Source organism: Apteryx mantelli, chromosome 7 (assembly GCF_036417845.1).
Source record: "Apteryx mantelli isolate bAptMan1 chromosome 7, bAptMan1.hap1, whole genome shotgun sequence".
Lineage (NCBI taxonomy): Eukaryota > Metazoa > Chordata > Aves > Apterygiformes > Apterygidae > Apteryx > Apteryx mantelli.
This window is the reverse complement of record NC_089984.1, coordinates 20,952,389-20,978,428: the sequence shown is the minus strand read 5'-3', so window position 1 is coordinate 20,978,428 and position 26,040 is coordinate 20,952,389. Positions and strand designations below refer to the sequence as shown.

The following is a 26,040-nucleotide window of genomic DNA, read 5'->3' as shown; positions in this document are numbered from 1 at the left end:
AAGGTTCTACTGTTTTGGCAAAAAATTAAAAAGGGGAAAGAAGGTTTAAGCTTGGACTGATTTTGAAATCATGCAATTAACTATTAGTTTTGATTTGTTGTTTTTTCAGTTTTGAAAAAGTACTACACAACTGCAGACAGATCTCTGTTTCAGGACCTGTACATAATTAGTAAAAAATTAATTGTATGCTTCCAGGTTACTGGGGCAATTTTCTTTTAAGTATTATTTACAAATGCTCATTAGTGGCTTATCCCACAGGGTAGCTTATTCTCTTGTTGCTATTATGCTATAAATGGGTCTTTCAGAGGATTTGATGTCAAGAAGAGCGTGATGACTACACCTAAGCTTAGGAAAAACATTTTCTGTTCTGTTGCCTTTTGCATCATCAATCCTAAAGATGCTCTATGAGAAGGAGATGCTTGCTAATTCTTTGTTTTTTGAAGAAGCCAAGCTAAGGTAGGAGTGAGGAACTGATGAATTCTAAATTCACTTCTGTTGAGGATGTTTTTCTTTCTTCTTAATAAAACTTACAGTATCAGGCATAGTTTTTCACATCTTACACTAGGTGTACCAGATTCTAGTGTCTTTGAAGAACTCTCTCGTTATATAAGAGGCTGTAAAAGAGAACCTAATATGTTTTTGTTGTACTTTTGCTATTGAAATTTTGCTCAGTTCCCTCTAATCTGAACAGCTAATTTTGGATTTTACTGCTTCACAGTGAGTTTCACAGGTATAGTTGCTTTTTTCTGAGTTTTTAAATGTTTCCTGTAGCCTTAAAATACTATCCTAAGGTTTTCCAGACCTTAAAGGAATACATTTATTTAGAGGAAGAAAGGAGGAGAGAGAGTACTCTTCAGATGCACCCAGGTTTTATAATGCTTCTTTTAAAAAAGTACCTGGCAGTTTATTTGGCTCAGCATCTCATACCGTAACCAAAAAGCCTCCAGTTGCTGATTGCCATTGGCAATTTGAGCTGCTACAATTTCCCTGTATCTTGCTGTTAAGCTTATATTGGATGTATAAACACATTCCATGATGCTTTTATGTCGGGGTCATTCCATTAATAGTTAATGTGAGCAACTTGTACAATGAATGACACTGTCCTCTCTGAGTTACGGACTTGTACTGCTGCAGAAGCTGTAGCTGGGGCACAGAAGAAAATTTGGTTCTGCTCCTCCTGGTGCTGAGCCCACTGGTTCAGGACATTGCTGTGGAGACCTGTATGTGATTGCATGGTGGGGAAAGAATTAAAAGCTGACTAGCTGTTCTACCCTCCTAAGTAGGATTTATAGTTTTAAGCAAATCTCCTGGAATTCCTTGATCTTACTCTTGTTCCTTACAGCCTGAGTATAATACCAGCCCTGGGTATGATTGCTCTTAACTACCTTTCTTTTCAGGTTTTCACTGAAGATCTCTTATGGAGGAAGCAATGGTATTTCTTCATTTTCCTGAACTTCAGACCTCAGCCTCCTGGCTTCGGGGCAGGAAATTCTTAGAGGTTCTCAACAAATATATGGATGTAAAGGGATATGTTAGCTTTTGTCCACTCTGTAACTTTGATTAGCTTTCACAAAGGTGAAAACAGATAGTTTAATTCCCACTGCCTTATCACTTTATAGTCTCATTGGCTTCCAGGCCCAGAGCTGGGGGGGGGGCTTCATTAAGTTTTTGTTTAGTTGTTTAGATTTGTTAAATAATAGCTGTGATTATTCCAATATTTTTAAATCCCTTTGCTTTCCAATACTCCTGTTGGAACTGGGCTATCGATTAGTTTCTCTGGTGAGCAGATATCCTTTGACGTCTGCATACTTGATGTCCTTAGAGGTTAAGAATAATTTGTAGTGCTTTTAAACATCTTTTTTTCTTTCTTTTCAAATGTGCAACTTAAGTATCAATTAGAAACATATTTACTGTGAGTTTGTAATTAGTAATCCAGCAAGCAAAGCTGATGTGGATTAATAGTCTGTACTAGCTACGAACAAGCACTCAGTAGGTGCAGAAGAGGATGGTTTGTAGTACCTATGTTAAGATGAGCATTTCTAAAGAAAATGGTCACTTGAGAAAGGACAACCTCTTGTGAAGGATGTCCTCTTGCTGGCAGTTTCTAATCTTTAACCATATTTGCCCTACCTTCTGTTGTTGATAAGCAGCTTTGAGACTAGCAAAAGCACTAAGGCCCAGTTCTTCACTCGCAGTCTTGTCACTGACTTTGACCAGTACTTGTTCCTAGTGTGGCAAGCAGCAATTTTACTTCCTTGCTTCTTAGCCCAGACAGATGATGATGTTGCACCTTTAATCAAAAGACATGGTCTTCAGCTGTTTTTGATGAGTAGCAGTCTTGCTTGCCAGTTAAGGAGAAATGAGTTTAATACCTGAAAGCCAAGAGCATTTTGGAAGATAGTACTATTCTTTGTTCAGAAGGGTCAATACAGAATAATCTGGAAAAAAACAAGACAGACAGATTCTGGAGGGAATCGTAGACTGTTAAATTATCATTGAAAGAGGTAGAACTGTGCTTATATCAGGGTGAGAAGGTGATAAGTGTTAAATAGTGGACTTAGTTAATAACAACTATTTCAGACTTGCACACACAGGAAAGTTGTAGCTAGGTAACATGTCTAGAGATAAGGTAAAATGTATTTAAACTGCCATAGTTATATTGGTATAATTTCCTTCTTGGTCAGTCTTACACCCATATAGGGTTAATTTAGTTTGTGGTGTCTTGGGAGGTGTTTAAGCCAAGAAAGAGAGTCCAGAAAGGGACTGATATCAGTATAACTTGCTGTAAAATTATGCTAGCTTAAATACTGGAGCCTTTCTGTATAGGCAGATCTTTGATCTTGTTTGGGTAGTAGCAGGGTATGAGCGAATGGGTAAGGAAGGAGAGGGCCATGTGGCCACTAGAAGGTTTTGAGGATCTGAAATCCACCCATCTCAAGGAAATGTCGTTACCCATGCCAAACAGAAAAGTAGAATGAGGTCTTAGCAATTGGGAAATACTCCTGACAGAGGACCCGCAGCAGAGGAGACTACTGCAAAGACCAGTATATCTTTGCATGATTTATTGTTTCTCTGGAAGCTGGATACCAAACTTGGACTTGTTTGCTTTTGGTGCACTGGTCTGTGTTCCCTTTTGAGAACAAAACACTTCAAAATATCTAGGAAAGCCTTGACTTGAGAGGGAGGCAACTAACAAGATACTGTGAAAGACATCTAGTGCAGGCTTTTAGTAGAGGTTATAAACCCTTTTGTATCAGAAAAAGGTTGAATACAGCAGTTCCTTTCCCCATCTAAATGTTTGATGCCACTGTTAGAACAGAGTTCACTTTTAGGGTTAAATAGGTGAGCATCTTCAGGGGAGTTTTGAAAGGGCATCAACAACTTTTCTAATCTTGACTAAGGATTAAAGAGTTTTCCAAATGCTAGTGGATTTTCTGTTATTGTTTCCAGTACATCCATTCCTCCGATTTTCATTGGAGTGAGCAGTTCTAAAATTCCAACACATTCCCCTTTTTTTATTTTATTTTGCTCTGTTTTGTCAGTGCTGCCTGAGAGTTACAGAATGCTATGGCATCTAAGCTTTTTCCAGCTTCTGTTGCACTGATCATCTGCCTCCCTTGCTATGAGCATAAAGGAGATTTGCTACCAATTAATTGAGTGTAGTTCTTGGCCAAATCCACTGTGTCCAGAATGTGGTATGATACAAATCCACTCAAGAAACTGCTCCTTCATACCACTCAGTGACTCCTGTAAAGGATCCAGCATGTAGTGGAATTGTTTTGCATTGATGAGTGACAAAGAATGAGGCAACACAAAACTGTCATGTGAGGTGAATAATGGGCAATAAATGAAATGGAGATTTCATCAAGCCAAGGAATTTTTATCAGCGTGCTTTTAGTTTTTATGCTGAAGGACTCGGGAAATGCTTCTCAGCAGTCTTGGCCAGAAGTGAGCTCTTTTTTTAAGGTGACCTTTGTGTTTCATGGTGCAGAACACCAAGAAGAGTTAATCCTTCAGTAACCAGAGCATAAATATAGGAAATGCCCATTGGACTGAGCTGAGGAGTAGCTCAGGGAATGTGTAAAGAATTTCCAAGATTGACTAGAATCAAATTGACCAATCTCCTTCTGAGATTTGATAATGTTTAAAACTTTTGTTGTAGCCTCTAGCCCTAATTCATATGAAGGAGCAGTAAGCTGAGAACACTGAAGAAACCATAGGATTATTCATAGCAATACAATAATGATCAACCTTCTGGAAAGTGTCCTAGCCAATCAAATGAAAATAAGTTTGCAGCCCTAGCCCAAGGTCAAGGAGATAATTAATGGAAAAGATCTCTGGAGGCAATTAATGATGGCAAGGTGCAGGGCTGAAAGGGAGGAGTGCATCCCAAGTGGGCTGTGCCACCTGTGTTGTCTCCTGGGGAAATCTGAAAGATGCTTAATACAAAGTTTTCTGGGCCCCATTTACCTGGGTTCAAATCTGAGAAGGATATGACCTCAGGGAACTGCAAGCAGCTAATCAAGGAGGCAGCAGTGGGGGGATGAAGTCCAGATTCCTTCCAACAAGTCTAATCCTTGGCAAATGTGCGCACACAAGCAATTTCCCTTTTCAGTTCTGTTGCTGGAGCTTTTGCTGTAGGGAGCCCCAGATCCCCGCTGGAGCTTTTGCGCTTGAGGGGGGGGAGGAAAGAGAAGAGTCAGCTGTGGAAAGAAGGAATTTCAGAAGAGAGATCGACTGGCCAGGCTGCAGGATAGGCAGGAGAGGAGAGGCGGAGGCTGGCACTAGGGAGAAACACATACCTAGAGCAAAAAGAGGCTGGGACAGCAGGAAAAGGGAGGGGACAGCTGAGGTGCGGGAGGAGGCTGAGGGCTGCACCCTACCCGTCTGCGCTTGCCTCTTGTTGTTTTTAAAGGTGATAGAAAAATTCTTCCTTCCTTCTCTCCCCTCTTTTTCCCCTTTCCAGAGAGGAGAATTGAGGAGAAGAGGTGGGGGAGAGGTAGGGGAAAGTGAAATTACAAGATGCTGCTGGCAACTCTGATCCTTTCCATTCCATCCCTTTTCCTGCATAGAAATGAGAGAGGCATCCTGCTCCCTCCCGTGCAAAGCTGCTAGTGCCCTGCTCCGGGGAAGCGGAGCTGGAGAGCGAGAGGAGGAAACGGCAGCTGAGTGCGGCAGCCGAACCAGAATGTGAAGCTTGAAGAAGCTTCTTCCCACTTTGCACAGGAAGGATGGAGATCCCCAAAGTGTTCAGACTCTTGGTAGTGCTCCTGAGTCTATTATCCTGTCTCAGATGCATGGAGGTAAGAAATTATTTTTCTCCTATCTGCTGGTAAAAAGTCACATGACTCTTTTAATAACCTCAATGTAAGTGGTTCTTGTTCTTACTGAGTATGTTTTCTGAAGTGTCTAGGCAGCTGTGTTCTCTGGGAAGGGTTGGAGGTTTGGAGGGGGATTTATTTCATTTTGCATATGAAATTCAGAAAAGGAAATAAAAAAGCAAAACAGGATGCACAAGAGCTTGCAGATGCTTTGGCTCAGGTTTCCCATGTTTCTCAAGCACTGCAGTGACCCTGTCAGGAGGGATTCTTTGTTTCTGTGCTTTGCTGATTGACTGATTATCCCTATTGCTGTTGTGGACAGATGATTTATGGCCACATGGACATGGGGCAGCAAGTGCAGCACAGGCTGTTTGCAGTAAAATTTGGTAGTGGTGATGGTGAGTGCTGGGGGACATTAGAAACTGCTGTGGGAACTGACAGCCACTAATCATTAGTTAGTGAGGAAGCATATTGCTTGGACTGCAGTCCTCTCATTTATGGTCTGTCTCCAAGAAGTGTGGATTCAATTTTACATATAGCATGTTATTTATTAGTCTGACCCATCCCTGTATCGCATGCGGGCTTGCATGTGCACACAAATGCACACTGTAAGCTAGGAGTAAGGGGACCTGGATTATGACAGTCACCTGTCTTGTGTGATCTTGGGCAATCACCTAAGGTTAGCTCAGCTTACCTTCCTCTCTTTGCAAAGAGCTTTGAGATCCTCAGATGAGTCTTTCTGAGTTGCTGGTTTACAGACCATTATTTGGGCTCAGAACAGCACGATACATGCAGAAAGATGGGCTTTTGGCTGAAGGGAATTTGTCAATTAATTGCTGTTTTGCCTGTGCGTCTCCTTGTGCATCTGAGATCTGATCTGCTGTTTCTAAACCATACCAGGAATTGCACTTCAATATGCAATGTCACATTCTGCTTCTGGAGGGTGATCCTGGAGCTTGGCCACTGTTGTCAACACCTGCTGGACTTTATTCATAAGCTTGATTTTTAAATGACATCTGCCATGAGTAGGTGTCATTCTTTTCTGGTATCTATGGGAACTATCCTTGCTTTTTCCAGAGATGGATTTGGTCCACATCAGTAATGCAGTTTAATTCTAAATTGTTCTCTCCCCTTTTTCCAGGGAGAGAGAAAGCTGAGAGAAGCAAAATTACTGCGTTTTGAAGAAAAGCAGAACTGTTTCCTACAGCTATTTTTTTTATATATGCACACCTCCGCTCTGTGGATTAGAACTCCTTATTCATATAAAAGTGGCTGTATTTAGAAATTAATTAGACTACAAGGAGCTAGCAGAAGCATGTGAAGTTTCTTCTTTTCACTCTGTTGGGTCTGTGGAAAATCTTGCACCTGCCTGCAAACCATGCAATAGCGTTGAAGTGGAGATGTCTATCTCTCAGCCAGCGGCCGGGTTATAACCACCAAAAGCAATGCCTACAAGAGAAATGCAGGGGCTGGACAGGATGCTGGAATTCTTAGGGCTTTAAGGTTCTTAGCTATTTAACCCCATTTTGGTAATATCACCGTAAGATACATCTTATCATACCCTTCAGGGCCTGAAATGTATTAAAACCAAAATTCTCAAAAAGCCTTGTTGGATTTTCTTCTTACAGATGTTTGCCACTTTGTACATGGATGTTTATTACTGTTTTGACAGGGATCCTCGGGGGCATCATCCCATCAGGTAGATGCTCTGTTTGCTGCTGTGGCCATAGATGGCTTGCCCTGTACAGGGAGATAGAATGATATTTTTTTTCTGCTAACAATGATTTTATTCTAGCTTTTCTTTCCATATGCATATCTCTCAGACTTTCCATTCTATTTACTCAGAGCATTGGGGCTGAAACCCTGCAAAGGACAAGCAGAGCTCTGTAATGTAGTGCTTAGGCTGAGAGTAAGTTTCTGCAGGCCAGTAATTATTCATTTTGTTCTTTGTGGGCAGAGCTGTGATTGGATTTGAGGAAGAGCAATGGGGAGAGCAGGGAAAGAAGCTGGTTACTAGGGTGTGTTTGCCTAAAGCAGCAAAAGGCCGAGCTGCTTTCAGGACATGCCCGTGTTTATTTCATCGGATAATCATCTCTCTGCTTTTCCTCTGTTTCTTTTCCCAGGCTCTCCTGGGATCCCAGCCCAGTCAAAACCATTTGCAGAGTGCAGGTAAGAACAAGAAGTTATTAGTTCAGTCATCAGGCAGATTCTTTCCTGCAGTGGTGACCTGAGACCACAGGCACAATGAATCACTATCTTGCTCTCTTCCTTTCTTTCCATCATTTTTTCGATCATCTTTTCTCTTGTGCACCTCAATCTCTGTTTATCTCCTTCCCCCAAATGGTCAAACTCCTTTCTTTTCTCCATGTCTAATACTCCTGCAATTCTCTATTCCTCCCACACATTCTTCTCCTTTCATCTCTCTGTCTTTTTCACATACTCACCTTTCCTCTCCTCTAATAAATACTGAATTCTCATACACCCCTTCTTCTTGGGGTTCTAGCTAATCCAGAGGGCACAGTGTAGCTTCCAAACACCTACCTGTAACTTTTTGTCTTTTTTTTCTTTAACCTTGTAGTTATTCTTTAGGTGTCACCTTATTAGCGCTTGACAGTTTCCCTGTGGGTACAAGGCAAATGGCAAGATGCTTCACACCCTGATGTTTGCCCTACATATCTTTCTTGCAGAAGGGTTTTCTGAGGGTGTTGGCTTCTATTTGTTTATTAAATGAATAGAGCTATTATTTCATTATCCATTTCTGAGTCGTCTTTTTCCCATTTTTATGCACTCCAGAGAGCCTACCCTTACACAGAATCTGGTTCTGGTTTCCCTCTTTCTTATTTCAAGGTCATGAAAGAAAAGTTTCCTTCTTTTGCTAAAGACCATATTGAATTAATTGTTTTTTGATTTTCTTTTTTTCTTTTCTTTTTTTTTTTTGCATGAAGTATTTCATATAAGCACTGACCTGGAACATTGGCACCTGCACTCCCACAAAAACGGGTTCCCTTTCTCCTCCCATATATTGCCCAAGTTCAGACAAGCCAGCTAATATGCTAATGTATATAAGGAGCATGAATACGATGAAATACTATGTAATTTCCCACATTCCTGCTTTACAGAATGAAATAGCAGCTGATTTTAAACTCTTCTCAGTCTCAATCAATTTAGACAGGAAATGAATCTTTTGAAGAGCTTTAAGAGCATCTTATTCAGGAACAGGAGCAGGTGGAGAAGGAAGTCGAGAAGTGTGTGCCAAGCTCAAGTGTTGGCCCAGAGTTATGTGAATATTTCTATTGAAATGATCAGTAGTGGGAACCAGTTCAAATTGCCCATGTTTGGCCCCAGAGTTAACACACATTTCAGAAGTCTGGGCAGTTCACTACTCTGACCAATTTGTTTTTTCGATAGTGTGTATAAATATTCTTTTAGCAGCTGCCTTGAAGAGCAGTATAATTAAAATCAAACAGGCAAGTGGCAATCAAGACTGCAGGCATGGAGGGTGTTCCAGGAGAACAGCTGGTTATGTCCTGCATCATCTGAGCCTCACTCTGTGATGTCTTAGGTGATGCTAACAGCTTCCTTTCTGTGCCTAGCATCCAGTGTGTGCGGCATCGGACCTCTCGGGTATTACAATGGCTCGCTGGCGGTCACTGAGGCTGGGGCAGAGTGCCTGAACTGGGCAGAGTTCCCTGATTATGTTCAGCAATACCCAGACCGTGGCTTAGGGGACCACAACCACTGCAGGAACCCGGATGGGGGAACTACGCCCTGGTGCTTCTACCGACTTGCTTCAGGGGCCATCGGCTGGGCCAACTGCGACTGTAACCAGGGTAAGGGCTACTGAGTGTCTCTGCCAGAGCCTGGGTTGCACTGTCTCAGGGAGGTCAGGCCAGAAACATGTGCTGCACAGACCAGGGCAGACAGCAGGTGTGACACCCCGTGGAAGAAGCACAGTATAATGACTGTCTCGAATTATCAAAAGACTTAGAACTGAAGGCTAGTCTGCGTGGGAGAAGAACATCTGTATATAGTAGGGGGTGGATTTAAGCTGCTGTAGCCATAATGCCTTGTATAGATGTTTTTATTTTCATACACGGAAGCTTCTTTTTTATTGTTAACTTATGCAACTTGAAAACAGTTTAAGTTATGCTGAAAACAACCCACTCCTACTCCTTAAGGTCTGTAGGAGAGCTCTCTTAACGTAGCTGTAGTGGTTCAGTTATAATAAGGAAAAAACTTTTGTGCCTAGATTTGTAAAAGAGCTCAGCAAGGTGGGTCCCGGACTTACTTAAAAATTCCTTGCAGTGCCAGCACAGGGACTGCTGCTTATTTCAGTGTGTACAAGGGAGCTGAGCGCTCTCTTAATACACTTGACTCCGGTGCAACACTCTTGAAAATGTCCCGTTTGTCCTCTCATTTTCTGACCTTCCTTTCTTTTTCCACGTTTTGGAGAACAAATAAAGCACCAGTTTAATACATGAAATGACAAAATCTCCTCCCTTGCCAGTGGAAGCACTTTCAAAGATGGCTTCATTAAAGTGAAGGGTATGACAGGTGAAGGTGGGCTGTATGCCTACCCTGAGGTACTGCCGGCATAAGCAAGGTGTATGCTTCTCCCAGTATATAACTGAGTGGGGAGATGTGCTTTCTGAATAGTGGCAGAGATTTGCAGTGAAATGTAATTAAAAGGGCATTTACACTAGCACCTGTTTCTTAGTGTCCTTAAGGAAGATTCACCTGTTGTTACTGAACATTTAGTTGTAGTGACAGTGACTCTCATGGGTGAGGTGGTTGGTGGAAAATAAAGCAGTGGAGTGTTAGTGGGAATTTGAGAGCCTGCCTTTTCCATATGCATTTTCAAAGTGCCATGTAAATTCATCCCCCTTTCACAGAAGGGGAAATGGAATCCTGCAGCTGCCAGCAGAGCCCAGGTTTCCTGCTGATGTGACTGTGGCTTTGAAAAGGGCATAGCACCGGCCATTTTCCCAAGCAGCCAGTGGTTGGAATTGGGAAGGGGCCAGGTCCACTACTTCTTCATACAAGTCATTTCAGTGACAGCACGAGCAAAATAAGGATGAGAGAAGCCAGATCCAGTTCAGCTCAGCTCCATGCAAGTCCAACACTTGCTGGTCTGAGACCTCTACCAGTGTCCATCAGAAAATAGCAGCTTCTTTTTCTTTTGAAAGGCGCTGTGCGGCTGGCTGAAGGCGGTAGAGTGGAGCTGTACTTCAGTGGACTCTGGGGCACCATCTGTGCTGATCACTGGACTGACTGGGATGCCAGTGTTGTCTGCAGGCAGCTAGGTCTCAGGTGGGAACCTCAGTCTGATTGCAGGACATACTTGCTCACATGGCCTTTGGGAGAGCAGTCTTGCCAGTTACTGTCCCTCTGGCACAATTTATTGCCTGGTGGAGGAGGATTTTGTTTCATGGGCTGATTTCCCACTTAGCAGGATCATTTATTAGTGTTTTCTTTCCATGGCTGTATCAGACCAGTTAGCATTTGCTGAGAACTGTTTCAAACACTATTTTCTGAAGCTTGGCATTCAAGGCTGTGATGAATGAGTTGTGAGATCATATCCCCTTTTTCTATTACCAGTGGTCTATTAGAAATCTTGAAGGTGTGAACCCTCTTTGGGAATCACAGATCTGGACTTTCAGACCTCCAAATAGCAAGGATTAAAGATCCGCAGAGAAGGAAGAAGCGAATTCATGTGTGTTAGATGTGCTGACACGTTAAAATCTGTTGATGGGATTGTCCATCAAACTCTCAAATGAGGGTGCCATTTCTTACCAGATCAGCTCCTGTGCAGTAAGTAGCAAGACAAAATGAATTAGGAAGAGGGAATTGCTTTGTGCTTGCTTGTGCTTTCCCGTTAGATTGTGAATGGCCACCCCATTACGCACTCCCAATCAGCTGGACTCCCTGGGTGTGAAATGCCTCAACTGGGCTGGAGAGTCATAAGAACTGAGGGAAAACAAGTGCAAGTCAGGCAGTACTGCCATGTTTTATCCTTCTGTTGCATTCTCTGTACCAGTGAGATCGGCACAGCTGGGAAAAGGAGTCACCCTGGATTGTGGCATATTCCCTTGCACCTGCAGTCAGCAAACTGCCATGGGGATGAAAAAACTCTGCTGCAGTGTGGTTACCAGGAAGCTGTGTCAGGAGCTTGTAACCAGAGAAGTGCCATGGCAACATGTGTCCCTCCAGAAGGTAAATCTCCAGGGAAGGTTCTCTCCCTGTCTCTTGGGTTTAAGTTACCCGAAATCCAGTGTTGCTGACAAGATGTAAAATCTCAGGTTGTGAAGCTGTGAATAATCAATTGCTGGAGCAGGTTCAACTTGCACCAGCTATAGAAAGGGATACCTTCTTTCCAGTGGAAAATCATCCATCCCTTCCTAATCTCAAAACTCAAAGTGGGCATACTTCTAAAATCACTGCAAGGTGGCAGTGATTTATGGCTTGGTCCTCTGTTTATCAAACCAAGCTTTTGCCCAGAGGCAGCAAGGTCCTCGTCACTGTAGTCCCCAGTTAGAGAGCCTTACCTGGACCAGTGGCCAGCAGCATGACTGTAGTGGCATGATTGCAGCAGTGGGCTGCAGTCATGCAGGTTCCTGGGGGTGCTGAGAGGAGAAGGTGTGCTAGGATTGGATGAGAGCATCCTTGGAGCTCCTCTGGCTAGTGAGTAGATCTACATCCCCAACTGCTGGATGTGCTTTGTGTCTATCTTGCTCTGTTTTGCTCTCTTTCCCTTTCTTGAAGCACAGGTGTAGGTGCGCCGCTGCGTTTGGTTGGAGGGAAAGAGAGCTTTGAAGGACGAGTGGAGGTTTACCATGATGGCAAATGGGGTACCATCTGTGATGACCAGTGGGATGACCGGGATGCTGAAGTGGTTTGTAGGCAGCTGGGACTCAGGTAATTTCCCTGCTGTACATCATGGAGTGGTAACGAAGCTGGGCAGAAAGAAGAGCATGAGAGCATGGCCCTTTAGTATAGTACCAGCCGTTTCTAGGGGAAGTTTACGGAAACCCTGGAGAAGATAGTTCAAGACTGATCATCCCACAAAGGAATTTTGTATTTAAATCCTCTCAGTTAATTACAAGTCTATACCTCGAAAAAGGAGTGGGTGTATCCCTGTCCAAGGTTGGTTTATATTTATCCCTGTCTAGTGTTTTTGCATACATGTGAATCTTTCTGTCTTCTTGGCCTCAGTGATGGCTCACCATGGTGATTTCCATATGTGAGCTGCATTTGTTTAAAAAACTTCAGTTTCACTGACTGCCTTTATTTTCTTGTGTCAGCAAAGCAAGAGGGAACACCTCATTCTCCCCTGTGTCATTCAGCATTTCGCATGGGAGCCATTGTGTACTGAGCAGTCTTGAAAATCAAATCAGTATAGAATTGCTTAAGAGATGTTTGCAATTTTGAGATCCCTCAAACCTTTGGCGTTTTGCATGTCACTGAGATTGAAACGTCATTGTCCTCAGAACTTCTCAAGGGTTTGAACTGTTCATGTTGCGGGTGGGTTTTTGTTACGTGTTAGAAGGACACATTACCTTTTCCAGTGAGACATTTTAGTTAACAGTTGGCAACACCACTGCATCAGAAATACAGATTAACTGTGGAAGGACACTGACCTAGTGTAGACAAGTCCCTGTGCAAGGCAAAATCCAAGTGAACGAGACTGTATCCTTCCTTACTGAGCATATGTATCTGTGTTGTTTGCAGTGGAAACCCAAAGGCCTTGTCATGGGCTCACTATGGGCAGGGATCTGGCCCAATCCTGCTGGATGAAGTGGAGTGCTCAGGCAATGAATTCTCACTTGACCAGTGCAAGAAGAGTGACTGGGGGCAACAAAATTGTGACCACATTGAAGATGCTGGGGTCTCCTGTGACCCTTTCACAGGTACAGATCTGTAGCTCTATGCCAGTCATATGCAGCCTTTCTTATTCCCGTATTACACAGTCTGCTCAGCAGATAGCCTCCCTGCTTCAGGATCCTGCAGTCCTTCTGTGTGCAGCTTCTGCAAGGATTGCCAGCTGTGGAGGCAGAGAGCAAGCAAGCAGGGAATGAATCAGAGCCAGGCTAGGTGGCCTTCTCATTGCTTTCCACAAGCCTCATGGAAAGGCTGAGGTGGATCCTTCCCTGATAGATGGGCATATTTGTGAGCAATGAACATTTGGGTTTTTTGAGTATCCATGGATATCTATGTCTTCAGTCTCTTCCATTCACAGGCTGTGTAGAGTCTCCAGCAGTGGGGCAGGGGCCATTTCTGTTCTCCCCTGCTGACTGCTGATCTCTTTCTCCCATCCCTTGCAGAGGGCACTGTCAGGCTGACTGGTGGCCGCAGCCCCGGTGAAGGCAGGGTAGAAGTTTATTATAATGGAGACTGGGGCACAGTATGCGATGATGGCTGGACAGATCTCAGTGCCCAGGTGGTCTGCAGGCAGCTGGGCTTCAGGTAGGACTGAAGAGTGTTTTGTAGTATCTGTGCTTCCTAATTTCAAGGATTAGATTCCATGTCCCTTCACTGCAGTAGGCTGGGCCTTACTACTTCAGTGCTGTCTTTGTTAGATGCGTTATTGCCATTATAAAACTTTATTCAGGAAAGGTTAATAGGTGTCCACATCCTTTTCCAGGAAAAAATCTTTTTCATCTCTTGCCTTGGCCTGTTTTGAAAGCAGACACTAGGCTTGGTACTGTCTTTGAAAATTTCCACCAAAGTTAGAATGTTCTCTTAACATTCCTTAAATTTTCAGCTGTATCAGCTCAGCACTGCCACCCTGTCTGCTTTGTCAGCTAAACTAGGTCACATGCTTCAGTATTTGAATGAAGACCATTAGGGCAAAAAAGAGTAATGTTAAGGATGTTCATAATGCTGTTCTTTCAGCCCGCTGGGGAATGTCCCCAGGTATGAGTTGGGGGAAGATTTTTAAAACCAGGATACTGTAGTCTTGGGGCCCATAAAGCTTTCTGTGGACATTTTAGTATGATTATAATATTCTTGTAAAATTTCAGCTTTACAGGCTGAAAAAATACTTGACTAAATTCCTCCCTTTGAGTTAAACTGCATACAGTGTTTGTCACCTCGTGTTTAAAAGTTTGCGGCTTTCTGCATTTCAATTCCAGGTAGCATTTCCTATAAAATTAAATAGAATTACTTATATGTTGATATTTTTGATGCCTCTTCTCCTCTGCCACCTATTCCCCAAAGTGTTGTTTCTGGTGTCACGTCTGCAAAGCAGTCCCTGTGGTATAGCTGGCCCTCTGTACTACTCTGACTGCATTTGGCTGGGCACAAGAAGATGGACTGATCTGAGCAGGCCTCCCTGAAAGCTGAAATCAGTGAGATGTCAGCTTCTTGGCTGCCATCCTGTGGGTCACTGAGTGGCTTAGGTAGGGAGGCCACCACTATTGCATTTGGTCTCTCAAGGGGGGTCTGCTTTTGCACATGAGCTTGGGTCCCTCTGTGGGGTTGGTGAGTCTTAACGGATGTTTCTGTTTCTTTCCTCTAGTGGTCCTGCTACTCTGGCCTCTGAAGGGGATTACGCTGCCGGCCAAGGCTTTATCTTACTGGATGATGTGGCTTGCACAGGGACAGAGCTCTCCCTCCTGGACTGTCCCCATAGCAACTGGGGGCAGCATGACTGCTCACACGCTGAGGATGTGGGAGTCCACTGTTCTCCTGAGAGCAACACGGTCATTGATGGCAACCTGGGTAACTTGCCTTGCCTCTTTCCCGGGACAGTGGGAAAGTGTCAGTTGTTGGTCTGTTCCTTTGGAGACTCTGACAGGTGTGGGAGTTCTCCCTGTGTTGCCTCAGTGAGGGGAATTGCTTTTGGAGAAAGGATCCTAGGAGCCATCCAGCCATGAACCTCCCATTAGCCGTGGATGTCCTGGATCAGGGCCACAGAGCTGTTGCTCCGAAGGACATACAGCCAGACCCTTCCTAGCATATGTTTAAGCTTGTCCATCTGTTCTTGTTCTCTTCTTTACTCAGCTTCCAGAATATGATCTACTAATGGTTTCTAGTCTGTGTTAAATAAATTAATATCCCTGTAGTCTTATGATTCAGCAGGGAGGTGAAATGAGGGACATAATCTTTATATTAAAAAAATCTTTATTTTTTTGGCTTACTGATCTCTGGGATTCAGCTTTCCCCATAGAACCCAAGTTCTAGACACCTCATGCGCTCTGGTATTTTTGCTTGCAGTGGCCTATGTGTTTTCTCCTGCAGGGCCGCCTGTGCGGCTGGTGGATGGAGAAAGCACCAAGGAGGGACGGGTTGAAGTATTCCTGAATGGGCAGTGGGGCAGTGTCTGTGATGATGGCTGGACAGACAGAGATGCTGCAGTGGTTTGCAGGCAACTGGGGTTCAGGTAAGAGATCTGGTAGATGCATCTTACAGATAGGAGAAACTCTCAGGTGGAATCAGCTCTTTCCAGACCTGTTTCTGGGGACTCTGTTTCTTAATTTTCATGTATCTGCATATATTTGAGGAAGCAGGGTCCTGTTCTCACACTGCCTACAGCACGTACTGGAGTACTGTGTATGTGGAATGATACATAAATATTACTTCTCTTAAAATGTGCTGGTGTATCAGGTTCACCTGCTTCCTGCTCATTGCAGATTAGCCATCCTCTCTGTCATTGCAGTGGTGCAGCAAAAGCCAGGGGAATGGCTTATTTTGGTGAAGGCCGTGGGCCCATCCATCTGGACAATGTAGAATGCAGTGGCATGGAGCACACCCTGGAGGAATGTGTCAGGCCTGACACTGGGATTCACAACTGCTGGCACAGTGAAGATGCTGGTGTGATTTGTGACTATGTGGAAGAGAAGGTCCAGGATATCAGGAAAGCAGGTGAAATGCCCATTTCCTGTGTGCAGAAATCTAGGTCTCCAGTTGTAAGATATCTGCAGTGCATGCTTTTACACTTTTGCCTGCAATTCTTCCCTTTTTTGATGAAGCTACAAAATAAGCATGTCCTGTCCTGCACCTCCTACTTACACTTTCCTTGTTTTCCTTGTCTTTTCTTAGGAGCACAGGGTGCTCCAGACTAGAGTCTGAGGAGCTCCACCCATTTCAGGCCTCTGAGCCTGCAGAACTTCCCAGCAGCCAAGTCACTGCACCTGTCCTTAGAGCAGTAACTGTGAGCAAACTTTGGTTTCTAGAATACTCAGGAAATAGTTGTAGAGGTCCTGTTCCTGGCATAGGATTACAGATACTGGAGGTAAGCACCTCCACTCGAAGTGAGGAAACCCATGGGAACAAATGTTCTATGAATTCTGCACACACAACACAATGCAATCAACTACCATGAGGATTAATGCCCTCTGGGAAGGGGAATGATATCTAGGTTCTGTAATAGCAGTTTTTCATACTTAAGTTGAAGGTGTCTACTCAGCTGCTCTAACTTTGCTGTGCAGGTCCACAGTTTGGCATGTGTGGGATGCGCTTGCTTCACCGTCGCAAGAAAAGGATCATAGGTGGAAACAAGTCTCTCAGGTACTACCCTGTTATTGCTGGGGAAGGCAGAACTGGTCCAAGCTTTCCTACAGACCCTGGAAATAGTCTAGCAAATGCTGACTTCATTGACATATTTCCACTGGTGATTCTTGAACTGAATTTGAGCCAGTGGGCCCATCTAGAGGAGGATGCAAGCCAGCTGAGGAGAGATGGGACAGAGTGGATCAGAAAAGAGGAAAACAGCTCCTGTGTATGTAATGCCTATTGTCCTGTTTCTCCCTCAGAGGCGGTTGGCCATGGCAAGCGTCACTACGGTTGAAGGGTTTTCATAGAGATACTCGTCTGCTGTGTGGAGCAACGTTGATAAGCAGCTGCTGGGTAGTAACTGCAGCCCACTGCTTCAAAAGGTGTGTTTGTGAGTGAGGAGCTCTGAGGGATAGTAAAAGACTAAGAAGATAACCTCATATGAGGTTATCCTTCCACCCAGTGGAACCACAGGAGCGAAGTTTCTAAGCCAGGATCTTCAGGTTATGATGTGTGATCTGGGAGCACTTACGGGGATGATTAAATGTAGGCTGGCTTTATCCCTCACTGCTTACACCTACTTTGAGATTTTACAGCTTAAAGGGAACCAGCATTTTGCTATCCTTCCAGTGATTTAAGGATCAGTGAGCGGGTAAGGTCAAAAGTCTGTTGCAACTGTTGTAATCATTTTTATAGAAAAAAGCCTTTTGTATAGCAGATACTGATCTGCAGCACCCATCAGCTGCAAGAGCTGGCGTTATCCCATCTGCTAAAGGGAACCACAGTCCTGTAGTTGCTGGTTCTGTAGGCTTGTGAAGAAGTGGTTCAGTCTCCTAGCAATTGAGGCTTGTGTTTCTCTCTCAGCAGGAGTACCAACCTCTTGGGTGTCTCTTTCTCCAGGTTTGGTGTTGATGTGCGACGATATCTGCTGCGTGTAGGCGATTACCACACAGGTGTGAAGGATGAGTTTGAGAGGGAGCTGCCTGTGGAGAGGATTGTTCTCCACAGGAACTACTGGGCCAGCAGCAATGACAATGACATTGCCCTGGTCCGAATGCGGGGCAGAGAGGGGCACTGCCTCTCCTTCAATCGCCACGTTTTGCCTGTCTGCCTTCCTGACAGGAAAGAGAAATCTGACATCAACAGGCAAGCCTGCATCATCTCTGGCTGGGGAGACACAGGTAAGTGACAGAGCTTTGAGGAGCAAAAAAGGTGCTGAAATCTGGACTCGGGAGTCTACATGGGCCATTAATTTACATCTGCACAACTCAAGGCCATGTTCTTAATGCTCCTGTTCTCTGTGCATGGGCATGGGCTGAAGGAGCAGGGAAGAAAGGTAATTTTGTGCCTCTGTGTTTTCTTCTGATTTTGAGGCTCTCTTGGGCCTGCCTGTGGTGGAAGTTTGGGCTACCATAGCATCCTTCTGAAGCTGTGGGAGAGAGGAATGCTGCCATCTGGTCACATTCCTCTTTCTCATCCCTTCTGCACACGTTTGCCCACAGCAGACCCCTTAGGCAGCATCCTGGTGCAGAGCTGGTATACAAAGCCCATACACTGTTCAGGAAGGCCTCCATGTTTCCATGACCTCATGCTTTCTTTATGCTACTCTAGTAGTTGAATGAGGGCTTAGTGATAGGGGGAATCTCTCTCAGACTATGTGCTCGTAAAGGGCATGTGCCTGGGGAACAACCCTAGCCAAGTTTTCTTCCTGTGCAGTTGCTGGCCTTTCTGGTCTGCCAGGTCACTGTGCCAAATCTCCCTGGATTTTGATCCTGGGACTTGGAGGCAAAGCATTCCCATTTGGGCTCTGACATTGGTTTTTGCACTAGGTTCAAGACAGCCTATACCTGCTGTCCTGCAGCCCATTGCTATGGTGCTTCCTGGGTCAAAGGGACAAGGGACTATTCTAGAAAGTATTAATTATTAAATATTTAACTCTCTCAAGGCAGTGTTTTAAAATGCTGGGCTTGTTGGAGCCCTGACATGGATGCGTTAGCAAGGTCTGAAAACAGCTTTAAACTCTAAACAAAGCTTTATGACCAGCTGTCCAGTCCTACCCCATTTGGGGTTCATAGATGCAGTGCAAGGCTTTGGGCAGGGAGGCCTTTCTGAGGCTGCTGTGACTGGAGCAAATCCATATGTCTAGAAAGACTTGCTGCCAAAAGGCAAATAGTCCCAGGAGTTTGTCTGTTGATCTTGGACTTACCCATCCTTCCCAGCTGTCTCCCTGGCTGTTACCCAAGTGCTTAACTGAAAATATACATTTGTCTTTGGAGCCAGTTGTGCGAGGTGCATGTGTCATGTTGGGGTGTCTGGGGAAGATCGAGGAGCAATTTAGCCATGTAACTCCCTTAAGCTGTACTGGGAATTAGTGGCCAGAATCCATCCCACACACCAAACCCAGCTTTCCAGCTGAGAAGTAAAGTTACACCACTAGCTTGTGGACTTGCTGTAAATCTTAGGCACAGAAAGGCTGCACTCTAATATTACACTCAAAGATTATGTTCTGAGCAAGTCTGGGGTTCAAAAGATATTCAAGCAAATAGAGGCAAGTCTGGCCAAAGATGAAGTGAACTCCTTTTGAAAAATATTTGGATGCTTCTGAAACGTCTTCCAAAACTTCTCTGAGGATTGAGCACTTCACAAATATTAATGCATTTATTCCCTTGAGAAAACACTGCCCTTGTCTTACAGATGAGGAAATGGAGAGGTAGAATGACTTGAACAACGTTCAAGTTACTTGTTGGCAGAACCAGGAATAAGAGTCATCCTTTGATCTAACCTGCTTTCTCCAACCTCTTCCCCATTTCTTTGATCTTGCAGCTCTTTTTTGCAGTCTGGCTTTGCAGTACTGTTTTCTGAAGTTCTAGTGGTTCAGAGATGCTGAACTAGGCCTATTTTTGTGGCACAGCCTTGACTTGAAATGCATAATATCTGTTTTTTGTGCAGAGCACTTGCTTTGGGTTGCCTGCTGTTGTCCGTATATGAATTGGTCCAGCTTTTCTGTTCTGTTTCAGGGAAGTCCTATTCAAGAACGTTACTGCAGGGGGCGGTGCCTCTTCTACCACGGGAAGACTGTGAGGTCCGTTACGGACAGAAGTTCACTAACCGTATGATTTGTGCTGGGAACCTCTCTGAAGATAAACGAGTGGACAGCTGCCAAGGTGACAGCGGTGGGCCACTCATGTGTCAGAGATCAAATGGACGCTGGATCATTTTGGGGATCACTTCCTGGGGTTACGGCTGTGGCCGGAAGGATTCCCCTGGTGTGTACACAAAGGTCAGCAAATACGTACCCTGGATCAAGAAAGTGACCAAGCTAAAATGAAAATGTCTGAGCTGTAGGATCTTCAACATATGATCTCTTTTGCCGTGCAGCAGCTGAGGGCTGTAGCTTCTGGCCTGTGCCTGACAGAGATGTTTTAGTTTGTTATTGGACACTGGGAAAACTTTAACATAGGATTTGGAGAGAAACAGTTATGGCTGATTTCTTAAAGTCTTTGGTTTCACTTTAGTTCTTAATCTCTTAGCAGAGAAAGCAGGTGCACCCCGGTAAGACAAATAAGTCTCTGTTGCTCTGGCTGAGTCCTGTAATGCAGTCACACTTGTCCCTGTTCCCTGGAACACAGAAATGGTAGGAGTGGGGAGATACCTGCCTCTGTAAATCTCTTCCCCAGTTTTTGTGTGTTTGCACACTTGAAAGAGACTGCAAGGATAGGTGAGATGCTTGGGAGACGGCACCAGGCTGTGGCATAGTGGAAATTTTCAGATACTTTTTCATAGATACTTCAGATCTTCATATACTTTTACATAGCTCTCTTGGGCTCCAGGAATGAGAAGCTGGATTTGCCTGAGCTGAAGAATAAGCCAGCAGGGGCTTTTTTGTTTGTTTGTTTTTGTTTTTCCCCTGTTATGTCTCTAGGGGGAACCTTTTCTCTTCCAAATAGTAAGTTTTCTCCTACATGGTCCCTTTGAAAGTATCTGTCCCTGTGAAGAGATGTTTGTCCCTCCATATGTAACCCTATATCACATGTTTCCAGTTGCCAGATCCTGTAGTTTTATTGCTGCTTTCTCACTATACAGTGCTTTTTTTTGTTTTTCATAAAGCACCAGCTCCTGGAATCAGTTGATTGTGTGAAAGGAAGCCTTCATTTTTAAGAGACTATAGCTTTCTTGTCCTCAAAATTACTAAGAACAACTTAAAAAATGTGACCTCAAAAGGCCTAATAGACATATTATTTTTCTTTAAATCCGAATGTAATGTTAATCTCAAACATACAGGTGTTGTGAGTCACGATTTAGCAGCACTGCAGGGAATTTCTCTCAGTACATCATAGTTATTAACTGGACTGTATTTATGATCTTAGTCATTAATATCTCTGTGTTCACAGTTCTCCTGTGGAACACAGAAATACTCCTCGGGTATAAATACAGAACAGAAACACAAGGAGTGAGTGATTTGCTTGACGTGTAAAACAGTAAGTGTGTGGCAAAGCAGCTTCCTGTTTTCCTGAGGTGTGCGCTGCTCTTGCAACCTCTTGGATATCCTTTGTCTCTTTTCTTCTTTGCACTATCTCTTTTCATCCTTCTCAGTGGGAGTAAACTGGCTCAACTGGAGTGTATGTAAGCAGTGACATCAAGCTGCAGTTTAGGATCAGATACTCTCAGCCTGAGCAGAAATAATTCTGAGAGAAAGCAGGAGTTGATGAATACTTCAGTTTTTTCCTCCCCTGTTATCAAAACAAATGAACACTTTCCTCTTCACAGGCCTTGATTATTTTGTAAGTTAACTTATTATTCTTGAGTAGGTAGAAAAATATAAAAATAGTGTGTTCTAGTTGTGTGGACATGAGCCAGGGAGGAGAGGGGCCTGTTCAGGAGCAGGGACAGTAAGCTTTGGTGCATGACCAAAGACCTGAATGCAGAGTAACAATACAAGATGGGACATGTGGAACTTATGCCAGACATACATGTTTTGGTTCACTAACACACTAGAAGGTAGACAATAACTGAGTCGTACTCTGGCCTGCTGTCTGGAAGGTCTGCACACATGACACTGAAAGGTGTAATACCTAAGTCCATATTATTAGGGCAAGAATAGAAGACAGGTTAGAGCACAGCCTGTGGATTAACAATGTCATGTTACAGGACATGTGGTGATGGAGTCCTTGAAGTTGCCTTGGATTCGACAGGCAGTGATTGCTTAAAACTTTAATTTGGCTTCTATAGAACAGCTTAACTTAAACGTGCTGACCTGGTTAGGTGTCTGATTTTTTTTTTTTTTCCCCTATATGTATGCTTAACTAACCAGTTGCATTTACTCTCCCCAGTCATTATAGGACAGTTAGATTACGAATACTGCAATGGCCTGTTTAAAGATTCTGCTTGGAAACTTATTTTTTAAAGGATTCTAGAAATCTTTAAAATGTGCAATGCCAGAACCCCTGCAACTTGGCCTTTGAGACCGAACTGATCTGTTAGTGCCTCTCTGTGAGGGGCTGAATGTCTGCAGTGCAGCCTGTGCTGGTAACCCTGTTTGAAGCGCCAGACTTGATCCTTCTGTAGTGCTGTGCTTGGCTCCACACTGGCTGTGTTGCCCTACAGCTGCTGGCAGAGAGTCCCTAAGACACAGACTGCAAACTGCTCACTATTTTCCAGAAATGAAAATGACAGAAGGACCAAGGACATTTATGTTAAAGACCTCTTGTCTTGCAGGGGATTGAATCCCAAATTTTATACTGGCAGGAACAGTAACTGGCTGGGAAACATGAAGGGATTTGGCTTTTACCTTCAGCCTCCCCCAGGACAGAATTCTACAGCAGCTCAAGTGGAGTTTCTGTTCCCTGGGTGCTGCTATGTCTCTAATTTAACCTGGTTTGTTCTTGCTTATGCTCAGAACCCCAGCTGAGAGAGAAACCCTCAAAGGATTGAAAGTGTAAGGTTATTTCCGTAAGACTGCTTCACTGGTGCTGTTCAGGAGTTAGCAAAAATTGCCATGTAACATGAGTGAGATACAGGCCTGACATTGTCTTCTGAAATTCCCATGTTCATGTTCAGAATATTTCCTTCTCCTAGACTTTGTCACTGTGACAGCTGTGAGACTCGTTGTCATTAAGATCCTGTTAATCCTGCAGGAGCCAGGAGGAGGGAAGGAAGTACCCCATCTCCTTCACCTAATTTTACACCTTACTTGTACTATAGGCAATTGTATAAATACTCTTCTCAATCATCCTAACCTGTTTCAGAGCAGCATTATTGCTCTTTACTGTTTAAATTGGGACTGTGGTCCAAACCAAACTAACGCAGTTTGCTGCTGAGGCTTACTGGAGTTGTCAGACTGGATGAGGCACTCAGTTGCTCTAGGACTGTATTTCATGTCTAACAGTGGCCAGCAGCAGATGTTCCAGATGTGACTGAGAACTGGACAAATGTTTTAACAGCCTTTCCTAAGGGGGAATTTTGTTTTTGACCCCTTTAAATTCACTGTTTGCGTTACTATTACTATTAAGAATAAAAGTACAAGGACTCATTACTCAAGGTGTTATACAAACACTAAGTACTGTCCTTTTGTGAGTCTTTTTTCTGAAGTGCGAGGGTTTATATCCCTAACTTAAAAAAAAAAAACTATTTAATGTAACCAGCCTTCATCTTTCATATGAATGTTTAATCCCTTTATTTAATCCAGCTAAGCTCTCAGCCACAGTATTTTCTGGCAATAAGAACCAATATCGTTTTATTCTCCATAGCACATCCTTTCCTTTTATGGCTCCTGAATGAATTGCCTTTCACTTTCATTGAATCCCATCTATCTTGTGTACTCTGTTATGAGAGGAAATAAGGGGCCTTGCTTTATATTTTTTGTTACTCGTTACTTTACAGATCATCTCCTCTCTAAAACAGTGTCTTCTCTGTCTGTCTTCAACCCAAACTGTCTGGGTCTCTTAATAACGTGGTGTCTTTCCATGCCTTCTCTTTCTGATGGAGTATAACCAGAACTGAGTATAGTTTGCCAAAGGAGGCTGTGCCATCTGCTGTTTATTTTCAGTATTATTTTCTGTAGTAAGCAATGCTGTCAGTGATTTTAGCACTACGTGTAAATTATGTATGTGGGCTGGAGCTAGCTTTAAACTTGCTGGTGTGGTTTTAGTGGCAGTTTAGCCTACAATGGGCTGAAAGTCAGCCAAGGTTAATTCACCCCTTGTCTGAGGCATGTGTAGCAGCCCCTCTGAGCTCAGAGCACTTGCTTTAGGTATATCTGTGTTATAATGCAGCTCTGGGCAGGGAACTCCTGAGCAGCTGGGTGGAGCTTTGCCTTGGCTGATACACCTGTAGGGACTGATACTGTCTTTCTTAGCAGCATTAGTCAGTTGGATAGGGCTAATGCACCCATACTGTTTCCAGGAGCTGACAGCTTTTTACTGCTGCTGGCCACTGCACTGTGCCATGGGGACGTGGCCCGTGTTACACTGTGTGAGACAGGCTCCCAGAGCAGTGGGACACATGCCGCTTGTGTGGGAAAGGGAATGTCACTAGGACTGAGTGGGAGCACTGGCAGGAGTGGAAACACAGCCAAGCTAAGGGCATAAGGATCAGCTGTTGAGGCTCCAGTTCTCTCTCTTTAAGGGAATACCCCAGTGCTCTACAAATGCTGACCGAGTGCCAATGCCTTTCTGACCTGTTGTGCTTGCACTGGCACCATCATCAGCCCTGTCTTGACACCAGTCCAGGCTTTGGCCAGCTGGACCTGGATTAAAGGTTTATCCCTTTCCTGTAGCTGAACACTGCTCAGATGTTCCGTATGAATTATGTTCTGTGCTGCAGTTAATCAGGCAGCTGTTTATTAACCTGGCAAGATGTTGATTACCCTTGTAGTAGAGAGTAACAGAGCAGTTCCTCAAAGATATTAATGGAGGGGTTGGTTAGGGACCAGGAATGTGGATATTTGCTATCTTAGGGGCAGAAGTGGGCCTGTTTTTTGTCTTGCTTCCTTCCTTTCTGAAGCCAATATCCTGAAGTCTCTTCATCCCAAAAGAGCTGCTGTGATCCATCAACCACTTGAAGATAATTTTTAATGTTTATATTCAGCAATCAAGGAAAGCTTTTGATGGATGAACTGTGCTGTGGTATTTAACACCATCTTGATAGATTCCCCAGGAGTTTCTTGCAACTAGAGAATATGGACAGAGGAGCAGGACAGCTGCAGTGGTAATGAGCTTGGGACTGCTCCTGTGGAACAAGGCACTGTGGCCTGCACCAATGTGTGTCCCTTGGGCTATAGTTTCACTTGTTCAAAAAATATTTTATTCCCCACATCAAGGAGAACCATTCACTTGTGTAGTAGCCCACTGAGTCCTATTAAACCCTCTTCTACTAACCAGAGGCTGAGTACCTCTAAAATCAGTCAAGTGCCAAAACTGTCATGTCCCCTGGATTAACACCAATAGTTCACAAGATATACTAATAAATGGATTATACTGTGACTGCGTGGGGCTCTATCTTATTTTTAATAAAGGGACTTGCTCTAAGGGGTGGGTTTTAGCATTTTTTTCAGCACTGAGTTAAGCTAATTGATTTTTTTCTGTTAATGTTATTTTTAGAATGGCTTGAACCTACTAAAGTATGTTACAAAGTCAGCATCATGTTAGTTACCATTATAATGAAATGTAACAGCTTTTCAAATGCCACTTTTTGTGAATTTAGAACAAGTGAAGGATATTTGCGAATCAACTCATTACACTTAAAACTTAGCAGCATTTGATATATCAGTTTTATAATTTGTTATTTGTTATCATTGATCTTCCTATACTTCCTTTGAACACACTTGTATAGCATGATTTAGTCTTCTTTCAGTCTAGGATTCATGTGTCATCTGTCTAAGAATCGAAGCCAAACTGTGGAATAGTGGAAGGGGGAGGAGGGAAATGCAATTTGAATTTAACCAAGACACTGATGCAAGAATGGTGCTCCCTCCAAGGCTGAAATCTATATTACTATATAGAAAATCTGTTTTGAAAAATAGGTAGCTCACTGCAAGGTTACTGCTACTGCAGTGACTTTCCTAAGTCTTTAGGGTTAGATTGGGGTTTGGTGTACTGATGCCTCCAGACTCCAAGTGTTATAGTGTGTATTTTTTAATGTGTTTACTGTCTCCAGCCTGCTTTTGGGAACAGACAAGAACTCACTGAAGAGAAAGCTGTTTGTGGTTAACACCTTCCTTGCTCTGTGT

The 26,040-nt window shown here is 43.8% G+C and overlaps 1 protein-coding gene across 2 annotated transcripts; it reads left to right on the top strand.

Annotated features, from left to right (window-relative positions):
• Positions 1 to 31: 31 nt before the first annotated feature.
• LOC106498930 (neurotrypsin-like) lies at positions 32 to 25,294 on the top strand. 2 transcript variants are annotated; one of them, XM_067299919.1, is made up of 17 exons: positions 32 to 1,498; positions 5,073 to 5,303; positions 7,445 to 7,490; positions 8,915 to 9,151; positions 10,508 to 10,631; positions 11,359 to 11,534; positions 12,089 to 12,236; positions 13,050 to 13,228; positions 13,643 to 13,784; positions 14,839 to 15,041; positions 15,561 to 15,702; positions 15,979 to 16,184; positions 16,751 to 16,829; positions 17,075 to 17,197; positions 17,715 to 17,995; positions 19,832 to 20,094; positions 21,206 to 25,294. In XM_067299919.1, exons 2-17 carry the CDS (start codon positions 5,232 to 5,234, stop codon positions 21,266 to 21,268), a joined length of 2,484 nt encoding a protein of 827 aa, XP_067156020.1. In that variant the 5' UTR covers positions 32 to 1,498; positions 5,073 to 5,231; the 3' UTR covers positions 21,269 to 25,294. The 2 variants fall into 2 exon arrangements, with proteins under 2 accessions (XP_067156020.1, XP_067156021.1); XM_067299920.1 differs by having other exon boundaries at positions 19,832 to 21,265.
• Positions 25,295 to 26,040: the final 746 nt, after the last annotated feature.

What these genes read in the sequence shown, in the direction of transcription:
- LOC106498930 (XM_067299919.1), top strand. Translation starts at nt 5,232, where the DNA reads ATGGAGATCCCCAAAGTGTTCAGACTCTTGGTAGTGCTCCTGAGTCTA. An exon ending in CAACTGCGACTGTAACCAGG is followed by an intron (nt 9,152 to 10,507) that starts GTAAGGGCTACT and finishes TTCTTTTGAAAG; the next exon opens with GCGCTGTGCGGCTGGCTGAA. An exon ending in GGTGGAAACAAGTCTCTCAG is followed by an intron (nt 16,830 to 17,074) that starts GTACTACCCTGT and finishes TTTCTCCCTCAG; the next exon opens with AGGCGGTTGGCCATGGCAAG.